Raw genomic sequence first — 24,014 nt, 5'->3', positions numbered from 1 at the left:
ATTGTAAATTTTATTAAGGAAAAATATACTATTTTGATAAGAATCATTATTAACTAATATAACGATGAAATTTTCTTGTTAAATTGTGTGACCTGTTTAAGTTTGTATATTTTCATGAAAATATTTCTTTGTTATTTAGTAAACAAATAAATTTACTAATTTTAATAAGAATATTTGTTATTTTTGTTTACAAATTAATAAATAAATTACTTTGTATTTACGAAATCAAAATTTTATGTTTATAAGAATTTTTTTTTTTGCAAAATTTAGTAAAAAAATAACAATAATATTTAATTTTTTGCGATTTTTTCCCCATTTATTTTGAATAAAATTTCAATTGGAAATAAGAATTATAAACAAATTTTATTTACAAAATATAAACAAATTTTCAATTTTGTAAATAAACATTTCCTAACAAAAGTCCTTTCAAAAACTACTTTTCTAAAAATTTGCTAAATTAAAATAATTTTATATATTTTGTACAAATAATTCAAATTTTTATTAATATTTATTATACAAAAACATTTGCCTCTCGTTGTAAATATCAAAATATAATAAATTTTATTAAAAAAAAAAAAAAAAAACAATAATTTTCTCATAAATAAAGTTTAAATTATCTATTATTTATAGAAATTTTCAATGCAATAATTATTTGACAAAAAAATATAAACAACTTTTATGATCCTAAAACAAAAAAATGTTTAAAAAATATCTAATTTTGCCGACGGCAAAATGTTTTGTCAAGCCGTCGGCAATTTTTCAAAATATTTATAAAATATTTTAAAATTTAGTTGAAGAAGTAATGTTTGAACAATAAATGAAATGCTCTTTATAAAAATGTTTAATGGTTCTAAAAAGAACCGATTATTATTTCTTTTGATTGTTTTGTTTACATAAATAAAAAAAGAAAAAAAAATATCTAATCTTGCCGACGGCAAAATGTTTTGTTAAGCCGGCGGCAATTTTTCAAAACAATAAATAAAATGCTCTTGCGATTATTCCTCCTTGTGTTTTGTTTACATAAATAAAAACAAAAAATAATTAAAAAAAAAAAATTTTTTAACCTATCCTTGTAAATTTTCGATTCAAAAATGCACTCTTTTTCATTTTTATTTTGTGGTCCTGAAAAGGACCGATTGTTGTTTTGTTAATAGACGACGAGATGATGTTGATGTTATGTATACGTCGTTGTCTGTAGTAGAAATTTAAGCACGTTCGCCACGAATACGTCTGGCCAATTGAATATCTTTTGGCATAATGGTGACACGTTTAGCATGGATGGCACACAAGTTGGTATCTTCGAAGAGACCAACCAAATAAGCTTCACTGGCTTCTTGCAAAGCCATAACAGCAGAGCTCTGGAAACGCAAATCAGTTTTGAAATCTTGAGCAATTTCACGAACCAAACGTTGGAAGGGCAATTTGCGGATCAACAATTCAGTACTCTTTTGATAACGACGAATTTCACGCAAAGCTACTGTACCAGGGCGATAACGATGAGGTTTCTTAACACCACCGGTAGCTGGTGCACTTTTACGAGCAGCCTTAGTAGCCAATTGTTTACGAGGTGCTTTGCCACCAGTCGATTTACGGGCAGTTTGCTTAGTACGAGCCATTATTATTACTTTTCACTTCACTTAATCACTTTAACACTGTTCACACACGAATATTTTTGTTTCGCCGATGGTACCGGGTTTATATAGAAAAATTTTGTATTGAAAATATAAGGGTGAGTGTGTGTGTTGCATTTAGTGGTGGTTGATTATACTAAATTTTAGACGCACACACGAAAAAGAATAGTATAGCATGATATTTCTGATACATTCTAATTTTAGTTGAATTTGGTATAAATACCAGTGGTTAGGAGGCGAAAATTATTCAAAAAACGAGTGTTGTGTGATCAGTGAACGTGTGCAGTGCTCTGAGCGGATAATCAATAATTTTTTAAAAGTGCTTTGTAAAAGTGAGAAGCCTAGCTATTATAGTAGGCAGTGAACATTTTTAAGTGACATTTGAAAAAGTGAGAAGCCTGGCTACTATAGTAGTCATTGTGAAATATCATTAAGCCCTCAGGATTGTGAGAATCCTATAGGAGGCAGAGAAAGTGAAAAGACACTATAATACTTAATTTTGCCATTTGAGTGCAATTTTGGGACATATATTCGTGTGAATAGACATTTTATTGTATTGTGATTAAGATTTGATTATTTCGTACCCTTGATAGGGTGCGAATAGAACTTATTCACCATGGGGGAGGATGAAGATCTGAACCCACACAAGAGAGCCCATTCTGGAGTGACCATGAGTGATCTCCAGCGTATAATTGAAGAGCAGAGCCGTGAAATGGCTGAACTTCGTGCCGAGAATGCAAAATTGCATGAGGCTATGAATAGATTTTTGAATAGTGGTGATGTTAAATTCTCCACAGAGGAGAATATTACGACTGAGGACGACATGGTCGTTGATGAACCAGTTGCAAAGAAGGTGAGGAAAGTTAAGAAGCAGAAGAAAAGCAAAAAGTCTTCTGGTAAAAAATCGAAGAATGAGAAAAACCAGGCTAAAGCCGTAGCTGGTTCAACTGCTGCCATTGATAAAGGTGCTGTTAGGAAGAATGTTGTTGCTGAAAACGCAGCTGCCTCTTTTGAAGGTCTAGATGACAACTTTAATGATAATGTTCCTGGTTGCAGTCAAGCTCAACGGGATAATGCTGTAAAGAATAGTATAAGTAAGTCTAAAAATATTCCAGTTATTACTGCTTATAATGTTAATATTAAGGAGATTACTCAGGTTATTGACCAGGCCCTAGGCCATTGTAACTATAACATTAAACTGATGGGTAGGAATGCTACGAATATAGGGGTTTGCACCCTCATAGATTTTCAAAAGTTGAAGACACTACTTGTTGAACGGGAAGTGAATTATTTTACGTATACCCCTAAGGGGTTAAGACCATATTCATTGGTCATTGAGGGTCTGTCGGGGACCTACACTGTAGATGATGTGAAGGGCTATCTGAGCGGTCTTAAGATCAAACTTGAGATTATTAGGATAGTGAAATTTAATAACGATAGGTGGCTCTTGCAACTTTCGCGTGAGTCTGATATTGATTCCTTTTTGGACGTACGCTACATTTTACGTTGTAGGGTGAACATTAGGAAGTTTAAGAGGGGGGCGATCACGCAGTGTTTTAACTGCCAGCGTTTTGGCCATACATCGACGAATTGCAATATGCCATACCGCTGTGTTAAATGCGGGGCATCTCATGGCCCGGGGAATTGTAGTATTCCCCCTAAGGGCAATGATAATGACGAGACTCTTGTGACTGATCCTGTCACTGGACAGGCGGTTAGACGAGTAGGGCATGTTGTCAGATGTGTAAATTGCGGCGTGGATGGTCACGCTGCCAGCTCGAAAGAGTGTCCACGCAGGATTGAATTACTGCGTAAGATCGAGGCGAAGAGAACGTCTAGTGGACAGAATGGGGGATTACACCGACCTATGTCTTCGAACGTTAGAGCTGGTTTTTCGTACGCCTCTGCTGCGGCGGCTGGCACGTCTAGTGGTGCCACTACTAGTGGTTCGTCAGGTAGCGCATCTGGCCCTGGGGTGGACTTGAAGGGTGCTTTAGCACAGTTTGATTTTATAGACAAGGACTGCAAACGCTTTTTTGGTGGTGGGTTGCTCAATTGTCTGACGAAGATTGGTGGTTTTGCGCGCGAATATCGTGCGTTGAACAACGATGAGGCTAAATCCCGTGCTTTGCTGGGAATGTTAATGTCACTCCAACACAATGGCTAGGACAATTAAATGTATATTCATCAATGTGAATTCGGTCGTCTCGAGACACAAGAGACACTATTTGGGACTGTTTTTGGACAGACATAAACCGGACATATTGCTTATGGCGGAACACGGACTTAGTCCTCGTCATAAGCTGGACATGAGAGGATACTTGACATTCAGACAGAACCGACAGAATGGACGAGGAGGGACAGCTATACTCGTTAGGGACAGTCTTTCGTGCGAGAGAATTTTAATAGATACTGGGAGGATTGAGAACACTACAGTACGCATTCACAGGGTGAGTGGTGGTGCCTTAACTGTGGTGTCTTTATACCGTAGACCGCAGGACTCACTGCTAGCTAGAGATCTTAACTCGATCGTGGAGCTTTCGAATGATGGTGGCGTGGTGATCGGAGGTGATCTAAATGCCAGACACTCATTCTGGGGTGATACGGTCACAGACTCTAGTGGTAGAGTTCTGCGTGATCTACTGCTGAATAGCCCTAATCTGCAAATACATCCAACTGATGGCGCCACGAGGATCACTGCTCACTCTTCCTCGCACATTGACGTTATTATGACTTCTGTGGACATGGTTCCACTATTGACAGGTGATGGACTCAGAACGCTCGACTACGAATCGGACCATAGGGCGGTGGAAGCCATATTTGGCATAGATGACTGTGTTGGACGTATTAGACCAACTAGATTTGACTTTGACAGAATGAACCGTGTACGTTTTAATACCATACTATCTGAACGATTGACGGAATGTTCTCTACCAGTGGACAGAAATGTGACTGAGGGTGAAATTGACGAATGTATTGAATCTATGAGTCAGGCCTTTAGAAGTGCAATGGACGCATCTATACCAAAGATCCCAGTGGGTAGAAGGGGACTTATTCAACTTCCGCCAAATATCTTGCACTTCATTGCTGAGAAAAAGAGACTGCGTCGTCTGGCACATAGATGTGAAGACCCAATACGCTGTGCTATCGTAAAGGCTGACATTAGGAACCTGGACAGAATAATACAAGGCGCAATTGCCGTACATGAACGTGAACACTGGACGAAATTCTTGAGTAACATAAAACTAAACAACAGAACGTACAGGACAGTTAAGACAGCTGCCGGACTTAATCGACATGTAGGGGTACATGATTTGGTTGATATGGAAGGCTCATTAGTTTCTGATGATGTAGGAAAAGCTGCCATCCTGGCAGAACACTTCTCTCACGTACAATATGGACAAGACTCAACTAATGATCCATTTTCCGAGACTGTTAGGGACAGAGTATCTACACTACGTAACAGAACACCTCTGAATACTTTTGGTAACGATATTACTGCGGACGGAGTGGACTCAAATCGACAGGGCCTGATTACGGCCGGGATGATTGGGGCTTACTTGAAAAGGCGTCATCGGGTCCCCGGGCGAGGATAGTTAACAATCACGTTAATGAATATCTGGCGATATTGGCACCATATTTCGCGAAATGGCGTTTGCGACTGAATATGGATAAGACAGTGGCTGTGATGATTAAGGGGAAGCGTAAGTTCTTGTACCCCAATAGCAGGTCTTTCATTCCATCCATATGGATTGGTGATGAGTGTGTTAGGGTGTCTGACAGGTTTAGATATCTGGGTGTGATCTTTCATGAGAATTTTGAATTCTACAGGCACGTGGACTATATTTTGCAATCCACCAAGCGTACCTACGCGATGTATAGGGGTATCCTCGGACGTCAGGGGCTAAATAGGCAAATAGGACTTCTGCTCTATCGCCAGATAATTCGACCACTTATGTCCTACGCCTTTCCAATCTGGTCCAGAATTTCATCTGCCCAGATGGAGAGGCTTAGGATATGGGAAAGAAGGATTCTGGTAGCATGCTTGGGTCTAAGGCGTAAGCTCGGACCTGATGGCATCTACCGGCGTCCATCATGTAGGTCGATTTATAGGGCGATAGATTTCCAGAGAATTGACGCCTTTATGATCGATAGGGGAATCAGATTTCTGGAAGGAGCTCGTTGTCTACAGAACAATTTAGTTAGGGAATGTTTTGTAAGGTCGGGTGATCTGGAGACTGTCTTGGCATCACATTACCTGTCCCCGACCGACCTTCTGATTTTGAGTGAGTCTGATCTTCTCTATGAGGGTGCAAATCTCTTGTTCTATCACAGGAGGATAAATACCTTTGATATACGTAACGTGGTTTACAACACCGCTCAGTAGGCCATAGGCCAATCTTTTGTGAATATTTCCTTCTTTTGTACATATTCTACTATATCTTTTGTAAATAATTTTTCATTCTTATATTAGTTTTAAGTTTAGTTTTAAGTAAATTGAATGCCTCCTTTTTTTACCTTTTTTTATGGAATTTTTTACGAAGAGTGATACATTAAATGTAACTTATATAAATTTATTATAATATGGTAAATGCTATATATATGTAATTAGTGCTATTTGATAAGTTCTTGCAAAGCACACAGTGCGCGAGGAAAAAATATTTAAATGGATAGTTAGTTTTAAGTCGACATATGTAATTTGATTTTTTTTTGGATATTAATAAATGAAATGAATAATAAAAGGCGAAAATTATTAGTTCTTGTGAATCTTTTGTGAAGTGTGTTTAAAAGTGAAAAAATAAAATAAAGTAAAAATGACTGGTCGTGGTAAAGGTGGTAAAGGCTTGGGAAAAGGTGGCGCTAAACGTCATCGTAAAGTGTTGCGTGATAACATCCAAGGTATTACCAAGCCAGCTATTAGACGTTTGGCTCGTCGTGGTGGTGTAAAACGTATTTCTGGTTTGATTTACGAAGAAACCCGTGGTGTCTTGAAGGTGTTTTTGGAAAATGTCATCCGTGATGCCGTCACCTATACTGAACATGCCAAGAGGAAAACCGTCACCGCTATGGATGTTGTCTATGCTTTGAAGAGACAAGGTCGCACTTTGTACGGTTTCGGCGGTTAAATAATCGAGAAGAATATTTGTGTAAAAGTAGTCAACAACATCGACAATATTCAATATTTTTCATCAAACAACAGCAACAAAACAATCGGTCCTTTTCAGGACCACGAAATGAAATTTAAAAAGAGATAGTGCATTTTTGAATCAAAAATTTACTACCATAGGTTAAAAATTTTTTTTTTTTAATTTAAATATATGTGTATTAAAAAAAAAAAGGTAAACAAACCATTTTTAGTTTTTTTTTTTTTTTTGAATTTTCGATTTTTTTAATATTTTTTCATAATTTCATTTATTTACAAACAAAATCATCATTATGAATTGTTTACTTATTAAAATTACCAAAAGAAAACATTTTTCTAGTCAAACTGTACGCATATGAAAAATATAAACAAACAAGAAACCAGTTTCATATAAAAAAACAAACAAATTCTAGGTAAAGTCTCTACTGTGTATTAACAAGAGAACAACGAAAACAAGAATATGTGAGAGTAGTCACAATGCAAAGGCATTCGTATAGTGGTTTGTTTATGCATGCTTGTTTATTTCTTCTACTGTGTGTATTTTTGTTTATTTATTCATAAAAATTGATTTCAAAGAAAATCATTAGGAATGTTGGGAAAAATTTTATATTTGTTATATTTTGAATGAAAATATTAGTTTATATTAATTATTTTTCCGAAATATGAGAATAAAAAAGGAACATCTACTAAAAAATGATTATTAAAAGAAAAAATTATAAAATGCCGTCGGCAAAACACTTTTTCAACTAAAAATGCTTATAAAAAATTTTCTAAAGAAAAAAAGTAATTCTAAAAATGCGTATAAAAGGAAAAAATTATCAAATGCCGTCGGCAAAACACTTTTTCATTTTTTTTGTCAAAAAAAAGTATATTTTTTAGATTTTTAGTAGACATTCATATAATGAAAGAGTGTTTTGCCGACGGAATTTGAAAATTAGAAAATTTTTTTCTTTTTTTTTAGCAAAAAATTATTTTTTTGTTCTAAAATTTCTAAAAAATGTTTTAAATAGAAGAAAATACTTAATAAAGTAAAATATTGTTAATATTAGTTGATAGAAAATGAAAATATGCAATGTTTAAAGTTGAAATGAAAAAATAACTTTTCAGTCTAACTGTACGCAACAACAATATACAAAAAATTATCAACGCATACAGAATAAAGAAGAAGCAAGCCAGTTTTTACTTAAAACGATCACATACTGACAAACACAAACAAATTCTATGTAGAAAAAAAAAATACTTCGTGGGAATCTCGACTGTAAGATTATTCAGTATATCAGCTTAATGTGTTTGTTGTTGGTTTTTTTTGAACTAAAGCAAAAAATGTTAAGGAATTTCTATAGTTGTGTGTGTTTTTTTAGTTTCTTAGTTTTTATGTATATCGTTGTTTTTGTTTGTAGAAAAAAGCAGATGGTTGAAATGTAAAGGCATTTGTATAGTTGTGTGAGTGTTTTTTTTTTTTAGTTTGTTGTTTATACAGTGGTTTTTGTTTTTGTAAAATCACAAGAAATTCTTATTTGAGGAAGTTTGTTGAAATGTAAAGGCATAGTATGTATGTGTATAGTTGTGTATGTGTTTTTCTTTAGTTTGTTGGATTTTATGTATACCATAGTTTTTGTTGTGTATAAAAAATAAGACGAGGGATGATTATGAAGAATTAAAACGAGGGATGATTATGTGAGGCAGATGTTTGTTTTAAATACATATTTAATTGAAAATAAGCAAAACGGATGCCTTTTACTGATAAAAAGACAATACAATTTGATTTTAAACTTGTAAATTTTCGAAAATTCTTATTATTTTGTTAAGTTTTAAGTTAGTTTTGAAAAAATTTTACTCATTTTTGAAATAAATTTGTCGTCCTGAAAAGGACGGTTGGTTTTCTTCTAAATACGATGGTCTGTATAGTATTTTTACATTTTCTTGTTGTCGTTGTGTAAAATAATTTAGGCCTTCTTTTCTGTTTTCTTTGGCAAAAGTACAGCTTGAATGTTGGGCAAAACACCACCTTGAGCAATGGTTACGCCAGACAATAATTTGTTCAATTCTTCGTCATTACGGATGGCCAATTGCAAATGACGGGGAATAATTCTGGTCTTTTTGTTGTCACGAGCAGCATTACCAGCCAATTCAAGAACTTCAGCAGCCAAATATTCCATAACGGCAGCTAAATATACGGGAGCACCGGCACCAACACGTTCGGCATAATTGCCTTTACGCAACAAACGATGGATACGACCGACGGGGAATTGCAAACCAGCACGATTTGAACGGGACTTTGCCTTTCCCTTAACTTTGCCACCTTTACCACGACCAGACATTTTTCACTTTTTAGTTATTATTTAAAACACTTCACTAGAGCACTGTAAACACAAACTGATAAAATATTTTTTTGTTACCATGGGTATTTATACTTTTTTTCTGAGAAGAACACACACACAATGGGGTGGTTTGTGTAGATACATTTTGTAGATACAATTGTATTTGTTGGATTCCAAAAAGGTATATAATGCGCACACATCAAGAAAAAAACTCAAATCACAGAAATTGTGTGCCATTCATGCAAAACGTGTATAGATTATCACAATACATCATAGTTTGTGTTTAACAGTGCTCGAGTGAAGTGTTTTAAATAATAACTAAAAAGTGACTTGTAATTAGAAAGTGTAAAAGCGAAAAAAATTTTTTCGACATATAAGCTTAAAAGAAAATTTGTGAAGCGAGCCGAATATAGTAGGCATTGAATATATTTCAATTGTGAAAGTGGTGCATTGAATTTTTGAGAAGAAATAGTAGGCAGCCTGCCTTATTTGCTATTATAAGCTCATTTGATTTATTGAGAAGCCCATAGAAGGCAACGAATTTGAACTTTTTGAGAACGGGAATATATTTTGGTAAAAGTCGATTATTCTGCTATGCAGATAGACATTACTGAATATGGCTGAGGATGGTAAAATATATCCTAGTAAGCGGCAAAGGGTGGATTCTGATGAAGAATACCAACAAATTATCAACTCTAAAGATAGAGTTATTGATGAACTTCGTTCGGAAGTTGATACTTTGAAGAAGAGGCTGGATGAAATTATAAATGCAAGACATGGCTCATCCTTAATGAATACGCTTGTGAGTGATGACGAACTGGAAGCTATGAAACCAGTTCCCAGCAAGAAGAACGGTAAGAAGCAGAAAAAGAAGAAGAAGAACAAGTCCCATGCTGCTGGGGCAATTGTTTTGGGCCAAGCTAAAGCCGGAGCTGGCATTGAAGGTGGTGCTGATCATGATGGTGATCTCCCAGATGACATCTCCGATATGTCTACTATTGAAAGTATTCCTGTTCCTGATGGTAAGCCTGCAGCTAACATGACTGAAGTCCCTGGTTGCTCTGGAGCTATGCAGAAGAAGACGGAGAAAAGTAAGTCGATAAAAGTACCAGTTGTAACAACATACAATATTAATGTTAAGTATATGTCTGAGATTATTAATAGTACCTTAGGACATACTAATTATAATATGAAGATTTTGGGCAAAAATGCCACGAACATAGGGGTTTGCACCCTCGCGGATTTTGATAGGCTGAAGGCTCTACTCAGGGACCACGGGGTCAATTATTATACTTACACACCAAAGGGACAAAGGCCTCTGTCGGTTGTTATAGAGGGACTTTCTGGCACTTACGGCCATGATGATGTAATGGGATACCTGGAGGGCTTGCATATTAGGAACTCTATACTAGGTCTAGTTAAGCTTAATGGGGATAGGTGGCTTCTACGCCTTTCGCGGGATACAGATGTGGCGGCATTTTGTGATGTCCGTTACATATTACGTTGCCGTGTGAACATACGGAAGTATAGGAGGGGGGCTATTACCCAATGTTTTAATTGCCAACGCTTTGGCCATGTATCTACGAATTGCCAGATGCCATATAGATGTGTCAAATGTGGCGAATCTCATGGTCCTGGTAATTGCGAGATACCTGCAAAGGACGATAATACCGGGGAAACAGTGGCGACAGACCCAGTTACTGGACAGGCCGTTAGAAGAGTAGGACTTCCGGTGAAGTGTGTAAATTGCGGTGTTGAGGGACACGTGGCCAGTTCCAGGGAATGTCCCCGTAGGATTGAACTGCTGCGAAAGGTGCAGGATAGGAGGACCACTCGAGGGGGTAATGGACAACAGCGTCAGGGTAATGTACAATTACGTCAGTCTGCTGGGAAGGTTAAACCTGGTATGTCATATGCATCGGCTGTGACATCCAATGTGCCTAGGGTTTCTTCGGTGACTTTTACTGGAGCAGCCTCGGCTGTTCATGAACCGACTGTTGCGAACTCACTTTCGCAATTTGATCTTGTGGATAAGGACTGCAGACGCTTCTTTGGTGGGGGTTTGCTTCAGTGCATCGGCAAAATTGGGGGCTTTGCTCGCGAATATCGTGGGCTGAAGGACGACGAAAGCAAATCTAGGGCTCTTTTGGGCATGTTAATGATGCTACAGAACAATGGCTAGGTCGTTAAAATGTATATTTATAAATGTTAATAGGGTTGTTTCCCGACACAGAAGACACTACCTGAGACTATTCTTGGACAAACATAGACCCGACGTTTTGCTTGTGGCTGAACATGGACTTAGTCCTTGCCATAAGCTAGACATTGACGGTTACTTAATTTTCAGACAGAATCGACAATCTGGACGTGGGGGAGGTACTGCTATCCTGGTCAGGAATACTCTTTCTTGTGAAAGGGTGCTCATTGATACAGGTACAATTGAGAACACTGCAGTTCGAATTCGTAGGGTGAATGGTCATCCTTTGATTGCTATTTCATTATACCGTAGACCACAGGACACAATGTCTGCTGTGGAACTGGGACCGGTGATCGATCTCGTCAGTGAAGGTGGTGTGGTAATTGGGGCTGACCTGAATGCCAGACACCCACACTGGGGGGACACGGTCACCAGTTGTAGTGGTAGAGTTCTATATGATCTTCTTCTTGCGAATCCTGAATTGCATATTCAACCGACTGATGGACCAACTAGGATATGTGCGACAACATCCTCCTTCATTGACATAATTATGACATCTGCTGACATGACACCACTTGTGACTGGTAATGGCTTACGGACACTTGATTTTGAATCTGACCACAGGGCTGTGGAATGTATTTTTGGTATTGATGACTGTATTGGTCGGATTAAACCGACTAGATTTGACTATGACAAAATGGATAAAGACCGATTTAACAGACTCTTGACCAGGAAACTTGACGAATGTGTACTGCCTGACAATAGAAATGTAACTGAAAGGGAGATCGATGATTGCGTTGAACTTATGGGCCAGGCCTTTAGAAACGCCATGGATCTTTCTATTCCTAAGGTTATTGTAGGACGTAAAGGGCTACTGAAACTACCTGACAATATTCTTGGCTTTATAGCGGAGAAAAAGAGACTAAGACGAATACTACACAGATGCGAGGATCCTACTCGACTCAACATATTGAAGGCTGACATACGTAATCTTGACCGGATAATTCAGGGCGCCATTGCCGAATACGAACGCGGACACTGGGAGAATTTTCTGGGTAACATACAGGTAAATGACAAGACTTTTAGGAAAATTAAGACTGCTGCTGGACTTAACAAACGCAATACGGTGAACGATTTGATTGACTTACGGGGAAATTTGACATCGGACGATAATGTGAAGGCTGATCTGCTTGCAGATCAGTTTTATAACGTACATCAACGTGGACAGAGAACGGGCACGGACGCTTTTACTGACACTGTGAGGGATAGGACTGCATCCTTAGGACAGGAGGGTCCTTTAACGGTCTTTGGAGGCAATACTCTTGCGAATGGCACTGATCCGAATGAACTTGGTTTCATTCGACCAGAGTCAATCGGAGATGCCTTGAGGAGAAGATCCAATAAAAAGTCCAGTGGATTGGATGGTATCCCAGATTATGTTTTGAAAAAAACTCGCCACAACACCTGGCGCTTTCTGGCGATACTTTTCAACCATTGTCTAAATATTGGTTATTTTCCCAAGGCATGGAAAAAGGCATTAATTGTGCCGATACTAAAACCGAAATCGGATCCTAAACAGTGCAATAGTTATCGACCGATATCCCTTTTATCACCTTTTGGGAAACTACTGGAACATTTTCTTTTGACTAAACTTACAGACGGTTTGACTGGGGATAACTCCCTCTTGGACGGACAATTTGGTTTCAGGAAGGGGCACTCTACTTCTCATGCGTTAATGGTCTTTTCTGACTATGTCACAAGGGGTCTTAACAACGGATACCCTACGATTGCTGTTAGTCTGGACTTCGAGAAAGCTTTTGACACTGCCTGGCAAGAGGGCATTGTTTGTAAGCTCTTGGATAGGGGACTCGATAGGGGATTGTGTAGGATGGTGGCTGATTTCCTTAGTAATAGGAAATTTGCCGTAGGAGTGGGAGATTCTCAATCTAGCGAGAGATCTGTAGTTGCGGGGGTACCACAGGGCTCTTTATTGGGTCCTGTACTCTACAATGTCCTCATGAGTGATATCCCCTCGCCTCCTGAGGGCGACCTTCTGCTTATATATGCAGACGATATACTCATGGCGGCATCGGGACCGAGGGCTAGGACGGTGAATGCACGGATGAATGCGTATTTGGCTGTACTCGCGGAATACTTCTCCAAATGGGGTCTTCGTCTCAATGTGAGAAAGTCGGTTGCTGTGATGATCAAGGGCCGACGTAAGTACCTGTATCCGAACAGTAGGTCATTCATTCCTTCTCTTCGGATCGGGAATGAATGGCTTCCTGTATCGGACAGGATGAAGTACCTCGGAGTGGTATTCCACGAGAATTTTGAGTTCTATCGCCACATTGACCACGTATTGGAGCGCACGAAACGTGCATACGCATCATACCGTGGGATTCTTGGCCATGGAAGGGGCCTAGATAAGAGAGTAGGTCTTCTTCTGTATAGGCAGGTAATTCGTCCTCTCATCTCCTATGCCTTTCCAGTCTGGTTCAGAATATCTTCTGCACAGATGGAAAGGCTTAGGGTATGGGAGAGACGAATATTGGTCGCATGTCTGGGACTTAGGAGGAGGCGCGGTCCGGATGGGATCTGGCGCAGGCCTTCTTGCAGATCCATATACAGGGCAATAGGCTTTGAGAGGATAGATGCGTTCATGACCAGGACGGCTATTTTATCCATGGAAAAGGCTCGTTCTTTAGAGAACAGTCTCGTCCATGGATGTTTTAGTAGGTCAAGGGATATTCAATCTGTGAGTGCGTCTCGATATATGTCCCCGGTGGACATTCTGACTCTAAAGGAAGCTGGCCTTCTTTATCAGGGTGCAAACCTACTGTTCTTCCATAGGAGAATAGGTACATTAGACCTAGTTAATGTTGTGTATAATACTGCACAATAGGCCATATGCCTTTACTTTGTAAATATCTATCTATTATCTTTTGTATATAATTATCTTCCCTAGTTTTAAGCTTTTATTTATTTAGTATAAGAATTAGTTTTAGGTTGGAGTTTGATCTCTTTTTTTCCCTTTTTTAGAGAATTTTATCTAAATGATTTAATGTAAAATGTAAAAATGTAAATGATTATTTGTCAGTAATGCTATAAATATGTACCAGTCAAATTTGATATGTCCATGGAATGTACACTAGTACGTAAGGAATAGATTTAATATAAAAGTAGTTTTAATGGAAACATGTGTAATGAAAATTTTTTGGAAATAAATGAAATGAAATGAAATGAAAAAAACTCAGTTTGTGAACAGTGTTTAAAAAGTGTTTGTGAAAAAAAAAGTGAATAATAAAAATGCCTCCTAAAACCAGTGGTAAAGCAGCAAAGAAGGCCGGTAAAGCCCAAAAGAATATTACCAAGAGTGACAAGAAAACCAAGCGTAAGCGCAAGGAATCTTATGCCATCTACATTTACAAAGTGTTGAAGCAAGTACATCCCGATACTGGTATCTCATCAAAGGCCATGAGTATCATGAACAGTTTTGTTAATGATATCTTTGAGCGTATTGCCGCTGAAGCATCTCGTTTGGCTCACTACAACAAGCGTTCAACCATCACCAGTCGGGAAATTCAAACTGCTGTCCGTCTATTGTTGCCCGGTGAATTGGCCAAGCACGCTGTCAGTGAAGGTACAAAAGCTGTCACCAAATACACTAGCTCCAAGTAAATTTTCTGCCTTGCTGTTGTCAACAAATGGTTTATATAAATAATTTCTTTAACATCAACTACAACAAAACGGCCCTTCTCAGGGCCACAAATATTTTTCAAAAAAGAGATTGGTTTTTATTGTTTTATACTTAATTATAAATTTGTTTAATAATAGCAGTTGGTTTTCTTTTTGGTGTGGAAATTTGCTTTGAAAATTCGGACATTTTGATTTTAGTTGTCTAATTCACAAACCTTTTTGTAATTTAAAGCAAGAATTGCAACCTTTTTGTGTTTTTGGTTTGTGAATTTGAAAATTGCCAACAATGTAAAAAGCAGATTTCCACTACCATAAAAACGTTAAAGAAATTGGATATGCTACACTTATTTATCCAAATAAAATGAAAATAATGATTTAATAATAATCCTAAAAATATGTGTAGCAATATTTTTGATTTTTCATATTAAAATTTGCTGTTTTGCCGACGGCATTTGAAAAATGTTCAAAAAATATTAAATTTTTTTGTTTTTCCGTCGGCATTCTACAATTTTATAATATAAATAAATGTTTTGTAAAATATTTATGTTTTTTACTTATTTTTTAGCAATAATTTTGATTTTTCATATTATAATTTGCTGTTTTGCCGACGGCATTTGAAAATTTTTCAAAAAAGATTAAAATTTTTTGTTTTGCCGTCGGCATTCTACAATTTTATAATATAAATAAATGTTTTGTAAAATATTTATGTTTTTACTTATTTTTTAGCAATATTTTTGATTTTTCATATTAAAATTTGCTGTGTTGCCGACGGCATTTGAAAAATTTTTAAAAAAATATTACAAATTTTTGTTTTGCTGTCGGCATTTTACAATTTTATAATATATAACATTTTTTTTGTAAATTATTTATGTTTTTTTATTAATTTTGCAGCAAAATTTTTGATTCTCATACTAAAATTTTCTGTTTTGCCGACGGCATGTGAAATTTAGAAACTTGAGATATTTTTAAGAATATTTTTGATTTTTCATATTAAAATTTAATATTTTGCCGACGGCATTTCGTAATTTTTCAACGATTAAAATTTTAATTTCAATTTTAGTGTTTTTTATAAAATAAACAAATATTGAAATTATTTTAGTAACTAATACAGATATTTTTGATTTTTACTTATTTTGTAGAAAATATATTGATTTTTCATATTAAAATTTGCTGTTTTGCCGACGGCATTTAAAAAAAAAAAAAAACAATTATTTAAAGAATATTTTTCTTATTAAAATGTAACGTTTTGCCGGCGGCATTTAATGATTTTTTGAAAAAAAGAAGAAGAAAAACAAAAATTTACTTTTGTTGAAGACGAACAATGAAAAAGTATTTTACCGACGGCATTTCGTTAAATTTCATTTTAAATAAATTTGTTCTATTATTTTGAATTTTCTTAACAAAATTTTCTTTATTTATGTTTTTTCTGTAAAATTTAATGAATTTTCTAAAGATTTTTACTTTTTATTTACATTTTGATAGAAAAATAATGAATTATTTACAAACTGTGCTTTGCCGACGGCATTTCATTAATTCTTGCTAAACTACTCTCAATATTATGTTTATGCTCAATACAAAAATTCACTCTCGTTTCGTGTGTTTTTGTTTTAACAAACATTCACACACACAATACAATGTTTTGTTTACTATTGATGTTACTTCTTATTTTCATTAACAAACTAGCAGAAAATATTCTTAAAAATCAAGAATTTAATAAAAAAGAATTATATTCTGTAAAATCACATCAAAAATATTGTTTTGTTTGTTATTTAATCTCTTTTTGATAAATATTTTGTAGCCCTGAAAAGGGCTTTTTAATATTATAGAAATAAATCTTTTTTTCGAATATCGAAAAATAATTTGTTCTTTGAAGAGGGGTGGAATATTTACTTCTTGGCGGCAGTCTTTTTGGCAGCTGCTTTTTTAGCTGGAGCAGCCTTTTTGGGTTTAGCAGCGACGGCACTCTTGGCTTTGGGTGCTTTTGGTTTAGTTGCTGGTGCCTTTTTTGCGGGTTTTGCCTTAACTGTACCAGTCTTTTTGGCAGTTTTTGCCTTGGCTTTTTCTGCCTTCTTCTTTTCAGCTGTCTTTTTGGTGGCAGTTGCTTTCTTAGCAGCAGGGGTAGCCTTTTTAGTAGCGGCGACCTTCTTTTTCTTATCTCCGGCAGCAGCCTTCTTTTCAGCAGCAGGCTTCTTTGCTTTTGGTTCTTTTGTAGCAGCAGCTGACAATTTGAATGAACCAGAAGCACCCTTACCTTTAGTTTGGATTAATTTTCCACTGGTTACAGCACTCTTCAAATATTTCTTGATGAATGGAGCCAATTTTTGAGCATCTACCTTATAAGTGCTGGTAAGGTATTTCTTAATGGCTGGAAGGGATGAACCACCACGTTCCTTCAATGTTTTGATGGCAGCATCTACCATTTGTTGGGTTGGTGGATGAGTAGGAACACTGGATGGTTTTTTGGCCTTGGCGCCTGCAGCTTTCTTTGCTTTTTTCTCGGCAACTGGAGCAGCTACTGGGGAAGCGGCGGTTTCAACGACAGCGGTATCAGACATGATTGTTTTTATTTGTAAAATTTAAAAAATTCACTTGAAAATAAACACTTTTTTTATAATATAAACTTTATATGCGTGAGCACAGTTAATAAGTTAAGGTACATCGTAAGTATGAGAAGTTCATAGTAGTCAATGGATGTAGATTGTTAGATTTTTAGTGCGAGCATGTATAAAATTTAACAAAAGTTTTATCATATTTTTAAGTTTTTCTTCAAGATTTTGGAAAAAATTTAAAGAATTTTTCTTAAAATTGTTAGCTTAGATATTGTAGTTTATGCTAAAATTGAGAAAATATTTTTTTCTTCATTTTGGCAATTTTTATAAGCATTTTCCTGAGAAGTTTGCTAAAAATTTCTAGTAAATTATCAAGAAAACTTGAAAATTTTCTAACAAATTTCATAAATATTCTTAAGAAAACTATTTCAGATGATACTCTTATATGTTTTCTTTATGCTAAATTAAGAAAATATAGTTTTTTTAATTTTTTCGATTTTTAAAAATTATTTTAAAATTTACTCTATGTCACCGAAAAATTCTCATATTGACAAAATTTTCAATGGTATTTTCAATTTATCCTATTGAGTGAAAAATTAAAACTAATAAATATTCCAATAAAATTGATAAATTTTTACATATATTTTATTGCATTATTTACTAAATAATTCTAAAAGTCAAATTGTTTAATATTTTTAACAGATAATCCAAAAAATGCTCATTTTACAAGCAATTTCATTTTACTCTTACTCTTTGAAATGACTCAATATAGAGATTTTATTTTTAAAGCAAATTGTTATTTATTTCTCTATTTTCATAATATTGTTGCATTATATGCAATTGTACAAATGTTTTTGAATGACTTTTTTTCAAATTGTAAATTTTATTAAGGAAAAATATACTATTTTGATAAGAATCATTATTAACTAATATAACGATGAAATTTTCTTGTTAAATTGTGTGACCTGTTTAAGTTGGTATATTTTCATGAAAATATTTCTTTGTTATTTAGTAAACAAATAAATTTACTAATTTTAATAAGAATATTTGTAATATTTGTTATTTTTGTTTACAAATTAATAAATAAATTACTTTGTATTTACGAAATCAAAATTTTATGTTTATAAGAATTTTTTTTTTTTTTTGCAAAATTTAGTAAAAAAATAACAATAATATTTAATTTTTTGCGATTTTTTCCCCATTTATTTTGAATAAAATTTCAATTGAAAATAAGAATTATAAACAAATTTTATTTACAAAATATAAACAAATTTTCAATTTTGTAAATAAACATTTCCTAACAAAAGTCATTTCAAAAACTACTTTTTCTAAAAATTTGCTAAATTAAAATAATTTTATATATTTTGTACAAATAATTCAAATTTTTATTAATATTTATTATACAAAAACATTTGCCTCTCGTTGTAAATATCAAAATATAATAAATTTTATTAAAAAAAAAAAAAAAAACAATAATTTTCTCATAAATAAAGTTTAAATTATCTATTATTTATAGAAATTTTCAATGCAATAATTATTTGACAAAAAAATATAAACAACTTTTATGATCCTAAAACAAAAACATTTTTAAAAAATATCTAATTTTGCCGACGGCAAAATGTTTTGTCAAGCCGTCGGCAATTTTTCAAAATATTTATAAAATATTTTAAAATTTAGTTGAAGAAGTAATGTTTGAACAATAAATGAAATGCTCTTTATAAAAATGTTTAATGGTTCTAAAAAGAACCGATTATTATTTCTTTTGATTGTTTTGTTTACATAAATAAAAAAAGAAAAAAAAATATCTAATCTTGCCGACGGCAAAATGTTTTGTTAAACCGTCGGCAATTTTTCAAAACAATAAATAAAATGCTCTTGCGATTATTCCTCCTTGTGTTTTGTTTACATAAATAAAAACAAAAAATAATTTAAAAAAAAAAAATTTTTAACCTATCCTAGTAAATATCTCTTTTTCATTTTTATTTTGTGGTCCTGAAAAGGACCGATTGTTGTTTTGTTAATAGACGACGAGTTGATGTTATGTATACGTCGTTGTCTGTAGTAGAAATTTAAGCACGTTCGCCACGAATACGTCTGGCCAATTGAATATCTTTTGGCATAATGGTGACACGTTTAGCATGGATGGCACACAAGTTGGTATCTTCGAAGAGACCAACCAAATAAGCTTCACTGGCTTCTTGCAAAGCCATAACAGCAGAGCTCTGGAAACGCAAATCAGTTTTGAAATCTTGAGCAATTTCACGAACCAAACGTTGGAAGGGCAATTTGCGGATCAACAATTCAGTACTCTTTTGATAACGACGAATTTCACGCAAAGCTACTGTACCAGGGCGATAACGATGAGGTTTCTTAACACCACCGGTAGCTGGTGCACTTTTACGAGCAGCCTTAGTAGCCAATTGTTTACGAGGTGCTTTGCCACCAGTCGATTTACGGGCAGTTTGCTTAGTACGAGCCATTATTATTACTTTTTTTTCACTTCACTTTTTAAAAATCACTTTAACACTGTTCACACACGAATATTTTTGTTTCGCCGATGGTACCGGGTTTATATAGAAAAATTTTGTATTGAAAATATAAGGGTGAGTGTGTGTGTTGCATTTAGTGGTGGTTGATTATACTAAATTTTAGACGCACACACGAAAAAGAATAGTATAGCATGATATTTCTGATACATTCTAATTTTAGTTGAATTTGGTATAAATACCAGTGGTTAGGAGGCGAAAATTATTAACTGTGACGGGGACAAGTCACGTGCTTTGTTGGGTATGTTGATGACCTTAGGACAGAATGACTAGGACAATGAAGATCATTTTCATTAATGTTAATTCGATTGTCTCTAGACATCGAAGACATTATTTGAATTTGTTCTTGAGGGAGCATAAACCGGACGTTGTATTGTTGGCTGAGCACCTTTTAAGTGCTCACCATAGATTTTCCCTAAGGGGGTATGATATATACAGACAGGACAGACAAATTGGACATGGTCGTGGTACGGCTGTTCTCGTGAGGGATACCTTTCAATCTGGGGAGGTCGTTCTCGATACAGGTTCTGTGGAGAATACCGCCGTGAGGATACGGAAGGTGAACGGTGATTACATCACTGTGATCTCAATGTATCTTCGACCGGGTATTACTCTGAGTGCTGGGGACTTTGACTCTATACTGGACTTGGCAAGGGATGGCAGTGTTGTGATTGGTACAGATCTCAATGCAAGACATCCCTATTGGGGGGATCCTCATACGAACGCGAGCGGTCGTGCCCTTCGCGACTTTTTACTTACATGTCCTGATATGGACATACATAGGACTAATGGACCAACTCACGTGAACGACGTATTATCATCATACATTGACTTTTTTGTGACTTCTGTTGACGTTATGACGGTAAATAACGGCGGACTTAATACATTGGATTACGAATCTGACCATAAGGCTGTGGAGATGAATATCTTTGTAGGTGACTGTGTGTCGCGGGAACAATCTTCGAGATTCGACTATGACCGAATGGACGTACGGAAATTTAGGACTACACTTGCCGTCAATCTTATTGACTGTAGGTTGCCCGTTGACCGTAATGTTTCTGAGGGCGAGATCGATGAGTGCATCGGGGCGATGAATAGGGCATTTGTAGATGCCATGGACCAATCGGTTCCTAAAGTTTCCATGCGGAGTAGGGGCATGATGAAACTTCCGCCGAATATTTTGCACTTTATTGACAGCAAGAAGAGACTCAGACGGACACTGAGGACATGTGGCGATCCGGGTAGATGTAATATCCTGCGGGCGGAGATACGGAACTTGGACAGGATAATACAGGGTTCAATAGCTGTCTTTGAGAGGGATTATTGGACGGATTTCTTAGGCCGGATTCGCCATAATAACAGGACCTACAGGAACATTAAGACTGCGGCAGGTGTGAATGCTCGACCTAGTGTTAGGAGTTTGGTGGATGCTCAGGGAAGGACCATCTCGGATGATCTCGGGAAAGCAAATCTGCTAGCGGATTGCTTTTTCCGAGTGAATCAGACTGGACAAGTGGGACGTTTTGGGCCGATTGGTTCAACGGTCGAGGGCATGGTTTCCTCATTGGACAGAGTGACACCTTTGACTACATTTTGTGACAATTTTACTGCTGACGGGAGGAATGTTGACGCTACTAGGACGTTTGAGGGACTGACATTTATCGACTCTGGCCACTCCACTTCTCATGCCTTGATGGTATTTGCTGATTATGTGGCGAGAGGTCTCAATAGGAGATGTCCGACGATGGCAGTTAGCTTGGACTTTGCCAAGGCTTTTGATACCGTCTGGCAGGATGGCATATTGTACAAGATGATGGGTATGAGATTTGGGGCTGGTCTTTGCCGAATGGTTGCCAGCTTTCTGAAGAACCGTACGTATAGAGTTAGGGTGGGGGAGGTCTTATCGGACGAAGGATCTATTACTGCGGGTGTGCCGCAGGGGTCTTTGCTTGGCCCAGTGTTGTATAATATATTTATGTCTGATATACCTCAACCACCTGAGGGTCACTTACTTTTGATTTATGCTGACGATATTCTTGTTGCCTCTTCGGGGGCTAGTGCACGGACGGTGAATGGAAGACTGAATGACTATTTAGGATTACTTTCGGACTATTTTTCGATATGGGGACTGAACTTGAATATGGGTAAGACTGTGTGTATGATGATAAAGGGTAGACGCAAGTATATTTTTCCTAACTGTAGGTCATATATACCATCGTTGACCATAGGCGGTCAGCTTATCAGTGTCTCTGATAGGTTGAAGTATCTCGGGGTCATCTTTCACGAGAATTTCGAATATTATCGTCATATTGACAATATTCTGGTGAAGGCGAAGAGAATGTTCTCTACCTATCAGGGTATACTGAAGCGCAAGGGTGGTCTTGACAGAAGGTTGAGACTCTTGGTGTATAAGCAGGTAATTCGCCCACTCATCTCCTATGCTTTTCCGGCTTGGTTTGGAATTTCCTCATCTCAGATGGAGAGGCTTAGGAGATGGGAGCGGGGTGTGCTGGTCGCTTGTCTGGGTTTGACGCGCCGATTGGGACCGGATGGGGTGTTCCGCAGGCCATCCTGCTTGTCGGTGTACAGGGCCATAGATTTCAACAGGATTGATATCTTTATGGTTGAATTGGCAGTTAAATTTTTGGAGGGTTCTCGCTTTTTGGAGAATAGTCTGGTAAGGGCATGTTTTGATAGGGCGAATGATTTGGAGGCCATTCGGATGTTTAGATATCTATCGCCGGTGGATTTGTTGACCCTTAGGGGAGCTGGCCTCCTCTATGAGAGTGCAGACCTCTTATTTTATCATAGGAGAATCCACACTCTGGATATTCGTGATACGGTATATAATACCGCACAATGAGATTGTCTTTCCTTTTGTATATAATTTTTATCTATTTCTTGTCTTTTGTAAATATCTTTTATCTGTCTATCCTTCTGTGAATATTTTTATTCTAGTTTGTAAGTTCTTTGTTATTAGATGTAAGTTTTAGTAAGTAAGCTTTGAATGTATCCCTTTTTTAATCCCTTTTTTGGGGAATGTATCGAGAGTGAACAGAATGTTTTAGTAAGCGTCATAGCATAGCTATATTTTATGAGAATATTGGAAAGTCCATTATTAATACCGTAGTATGTAGGAAGAATGTATTAATTGTTTTAGTTTTGTAAGAGAACCTAAATGTTATGTAATGAATTTTAATGGGTAAATAAATGAAATCTTGAATCTTGAATCTTGGCGAAAATTATTAGTTCTTGTGAATCTTTTGTGAAGTGTGTTTAAAAGTGAAAAAATAAAATAAAGTGATTAAAAATGACTGGTCGTGGTAAAGGTGGTAAAGGCTTGGGAAAAGGTGGCGCTAAACGTCATCGTAAAGTGTTGCGTGATAACATCCAAGGTATTACCAAGCCAGCTATTAGACGTTTGGCTCGTCGTGGTGGTGTAAAACGTATTTCTGGTTTGATTTACGAAGAAACCCGTGGTGTCTTGAAGGTGTTTTTGGAAAATGTCATCCGTGATGCCGTCACCTATACTGAACATGCCAAGAGGAAAACCGTCACCGCTATGGATGTTGTCTATGCTTTGAAGAGACAAGGTCGCACTTTGTACGGTTTCGGCGGTTAAATAATCGAGAAGAATATTTGTGTAAAAGTAGTCAACAACATCGACAATATTCAATATTTTTCATCAAACAACAACAACAAAACAATCGGTCCTTTTCAGGACCACGAAATGAAATTTAAAAAGAGATAGTGCATTTTTGAATCAAAAATTTACTACCATAGGTTAAAATTTCTTTTTTTTTTTAATTTAAATATATGTGTATTAAAAAAAAAAAAAAAAGTAAACAAACCATTTTTAGGTTTTTTTTACATTTATTTTTTGAATTTTCAATTTTTTTTCAATATTTTTTCATAATTTCATTTATTT

The 24,014-nt window shown here is 35.9% G+C and overlaps 6 protein-coding genes across 6 annotated transcripts; 3 read left to right on the top strand and 3 right to left on the bottom strand.

The window, feature by feature from the left end:
- Window positions 1-6,389: 6,389 nt before the first annotated feature.
- On the top strand, window positions 6,390-6,824 carry LOC119607402 (histone H4). Its single transcript, XM_037961285.1, has one exon. The coding sequence runs from the start codon at window positions 6,446-6,448 to the stop codon at window positions 6,755-6,757; it is 312 nt and encodes a 103-aa protein (XP_037817213.1). The 5' UTR covers window positions 6,390-6,445; the 3' UTR covers window positions 6,758-6,824.
- A 1,803-nt stretch (window positions 6,825-8,627) lies between these two features.
- LOC119607398 (histone H2A) lies at window positions 8,628-9,174 on the bottom strand. Its single transcript, XM_037961280.1, has one exon. The coding sequence runs from the start codon at window positions 9,093-9,095 to the stop codon at window positions 8,721-8,723; it is 375 nt and encodes a 124-aa protein (XP_037817208.1). The 5' UTR covers window positions 9,096-9,174; the 3' UTR covers window positions 8,628-8,720.
- A 5,379-nt stretch (window positions 9,175-14,553) lies between these two features.
- Window positions 14,554-15,056, top strand: LOC119607400 (histone H2B). The gene has a single exon (XM_037961282.1). The coding sequence runs from the start codon at window positions 14,602-14,604 to the stop codon at window positions 14,971-14,973; it is 372 nt and encodes a 123-aa protein (XP_037817210.1). The 5' UTR covers window positions 14,554-14,601; the 3' UTR covers window positions 14,974-15,056.
- Window positions 15,057-16,786: 1,730 nt separating this feature from the next.
- LOC119607394 (histone H1-like) lies at window positions 16,787-17,615 on the bottom strand. Its single transcript, XM_037961277.1, has one exon. The coding sequence runs from the start codon at window positions 17,544-17,546 to the stop codon at window positions 16,878-16,880; it is 669 nt and encodes a 222-aa protein (XP_037817205.1). The 5' UTR covers window positions 17,547-17,615; the 3' UTR covers window positions 16,787-16,877.
- A 1,990-nt stretch (window positions 17,616-19,605) lies between these two features.
- On the bottom strand, window positions 19,606-20,053 carry LOC119607395 (histone H3). Its single transcript, XM_037961278.1, has one exon. It carries the CDS (start codon window positions 20,018-20,020, stop codon window positions 19,610-19,612), a length of 411 nt encoding a protein of 136 aa, XP_037817206.1. The 5' UTR covers window positions 20,021-20,053; the 3' UTR covers window positions 19,606-19,609.
- A 3,341-nt stretch (window positions 20,054-23,394) lies between these two features.
- LOC119607384 (histone H4) lies at window positions 23,395-23,788 on the top strand. Its single transcript, XM_037961264.1, has one exon. The coding sequence runs from the start codon at window positions 23,397-23,399 to the stop codon at window positions 23,706-23,708; it is 312 nt and encodes a 103-aa protein (XP_037817192.1). The 5' UTR covers window positions 23,395-23,396; the 3' UTR covers window positions 23,709-23,788.
- The last annotated feature ends 226 nt before the right edge of the window (window positions 23,789-24,014 follow it).

Source organism: Lucilia sericata, unplaced genomic scaffold (genome assembly GCF_015586225.1).
Source record: "Lucilia sericata isolate MDLA Ls3-8-SP2 unplaced genomic scaffold, ASM1558622v1 Contig000691F_arrow, whole genome shotgun sequence".
In the NCBI taxonomy this organism is placed as follows: Eukaryota; Metazoa; Arthropoda; class Insecta; order Diptera; family Calliphoridae; genus Lucilia; species Lucilia sericata.
Note: the sequence above shows the minus strand (reverse complement) of the source record. Positions and strands in the feature narration are given on the sequence as shown.

Excerpts from the sequence above, each read along its gene's own strand:
- LOC119607394 (XM_037961277.1), bottom strand. The coding sequence starts at position 17,546 with ATGTCTGATACCGCTGTCGTTGAAACCGCCGCTTCCCCAGTAGCTGCT.
- LOC119607400 (XM_037961282.1), top strand. The coding sequence starts at position 14,602 with ATGCCTCCTAAAACCAGTGGTAAAGCAGCAAAGAAGGCCGGTAAAGCC.
- LOC119607402 (XM_037961285.1), top strand. The coding sequence starts at position 6,446 with ATGACTGGTCGTGGTAAAGGTGGTAAAGGCTTGGGAAAAGGTGGCGCT.
- LOC119607395 (XM_037961278.1), bottom strand. The coding sequence starts at position 20,020 with ATGGCTCGTACTAAGCAAACTGCCCGTAAATCGACTGGTGGCAAAGCA.
- LOC119607384 (XM_037961264.1), top strand. The coding sequence starts at position 23,397 with ATGACTGGTCGTGGTAAAGGTGGTAAAGGCTTGGGAAAAGGTGGCGCT.
- LOC119607398 (XM_037961280.1), bottom strand. The coding sequence starts at position 9,095 with ATGTCTGGTCGTGGTAAAGGTGGCAAAGTTAAGGGAAAGGCAAAGTCC.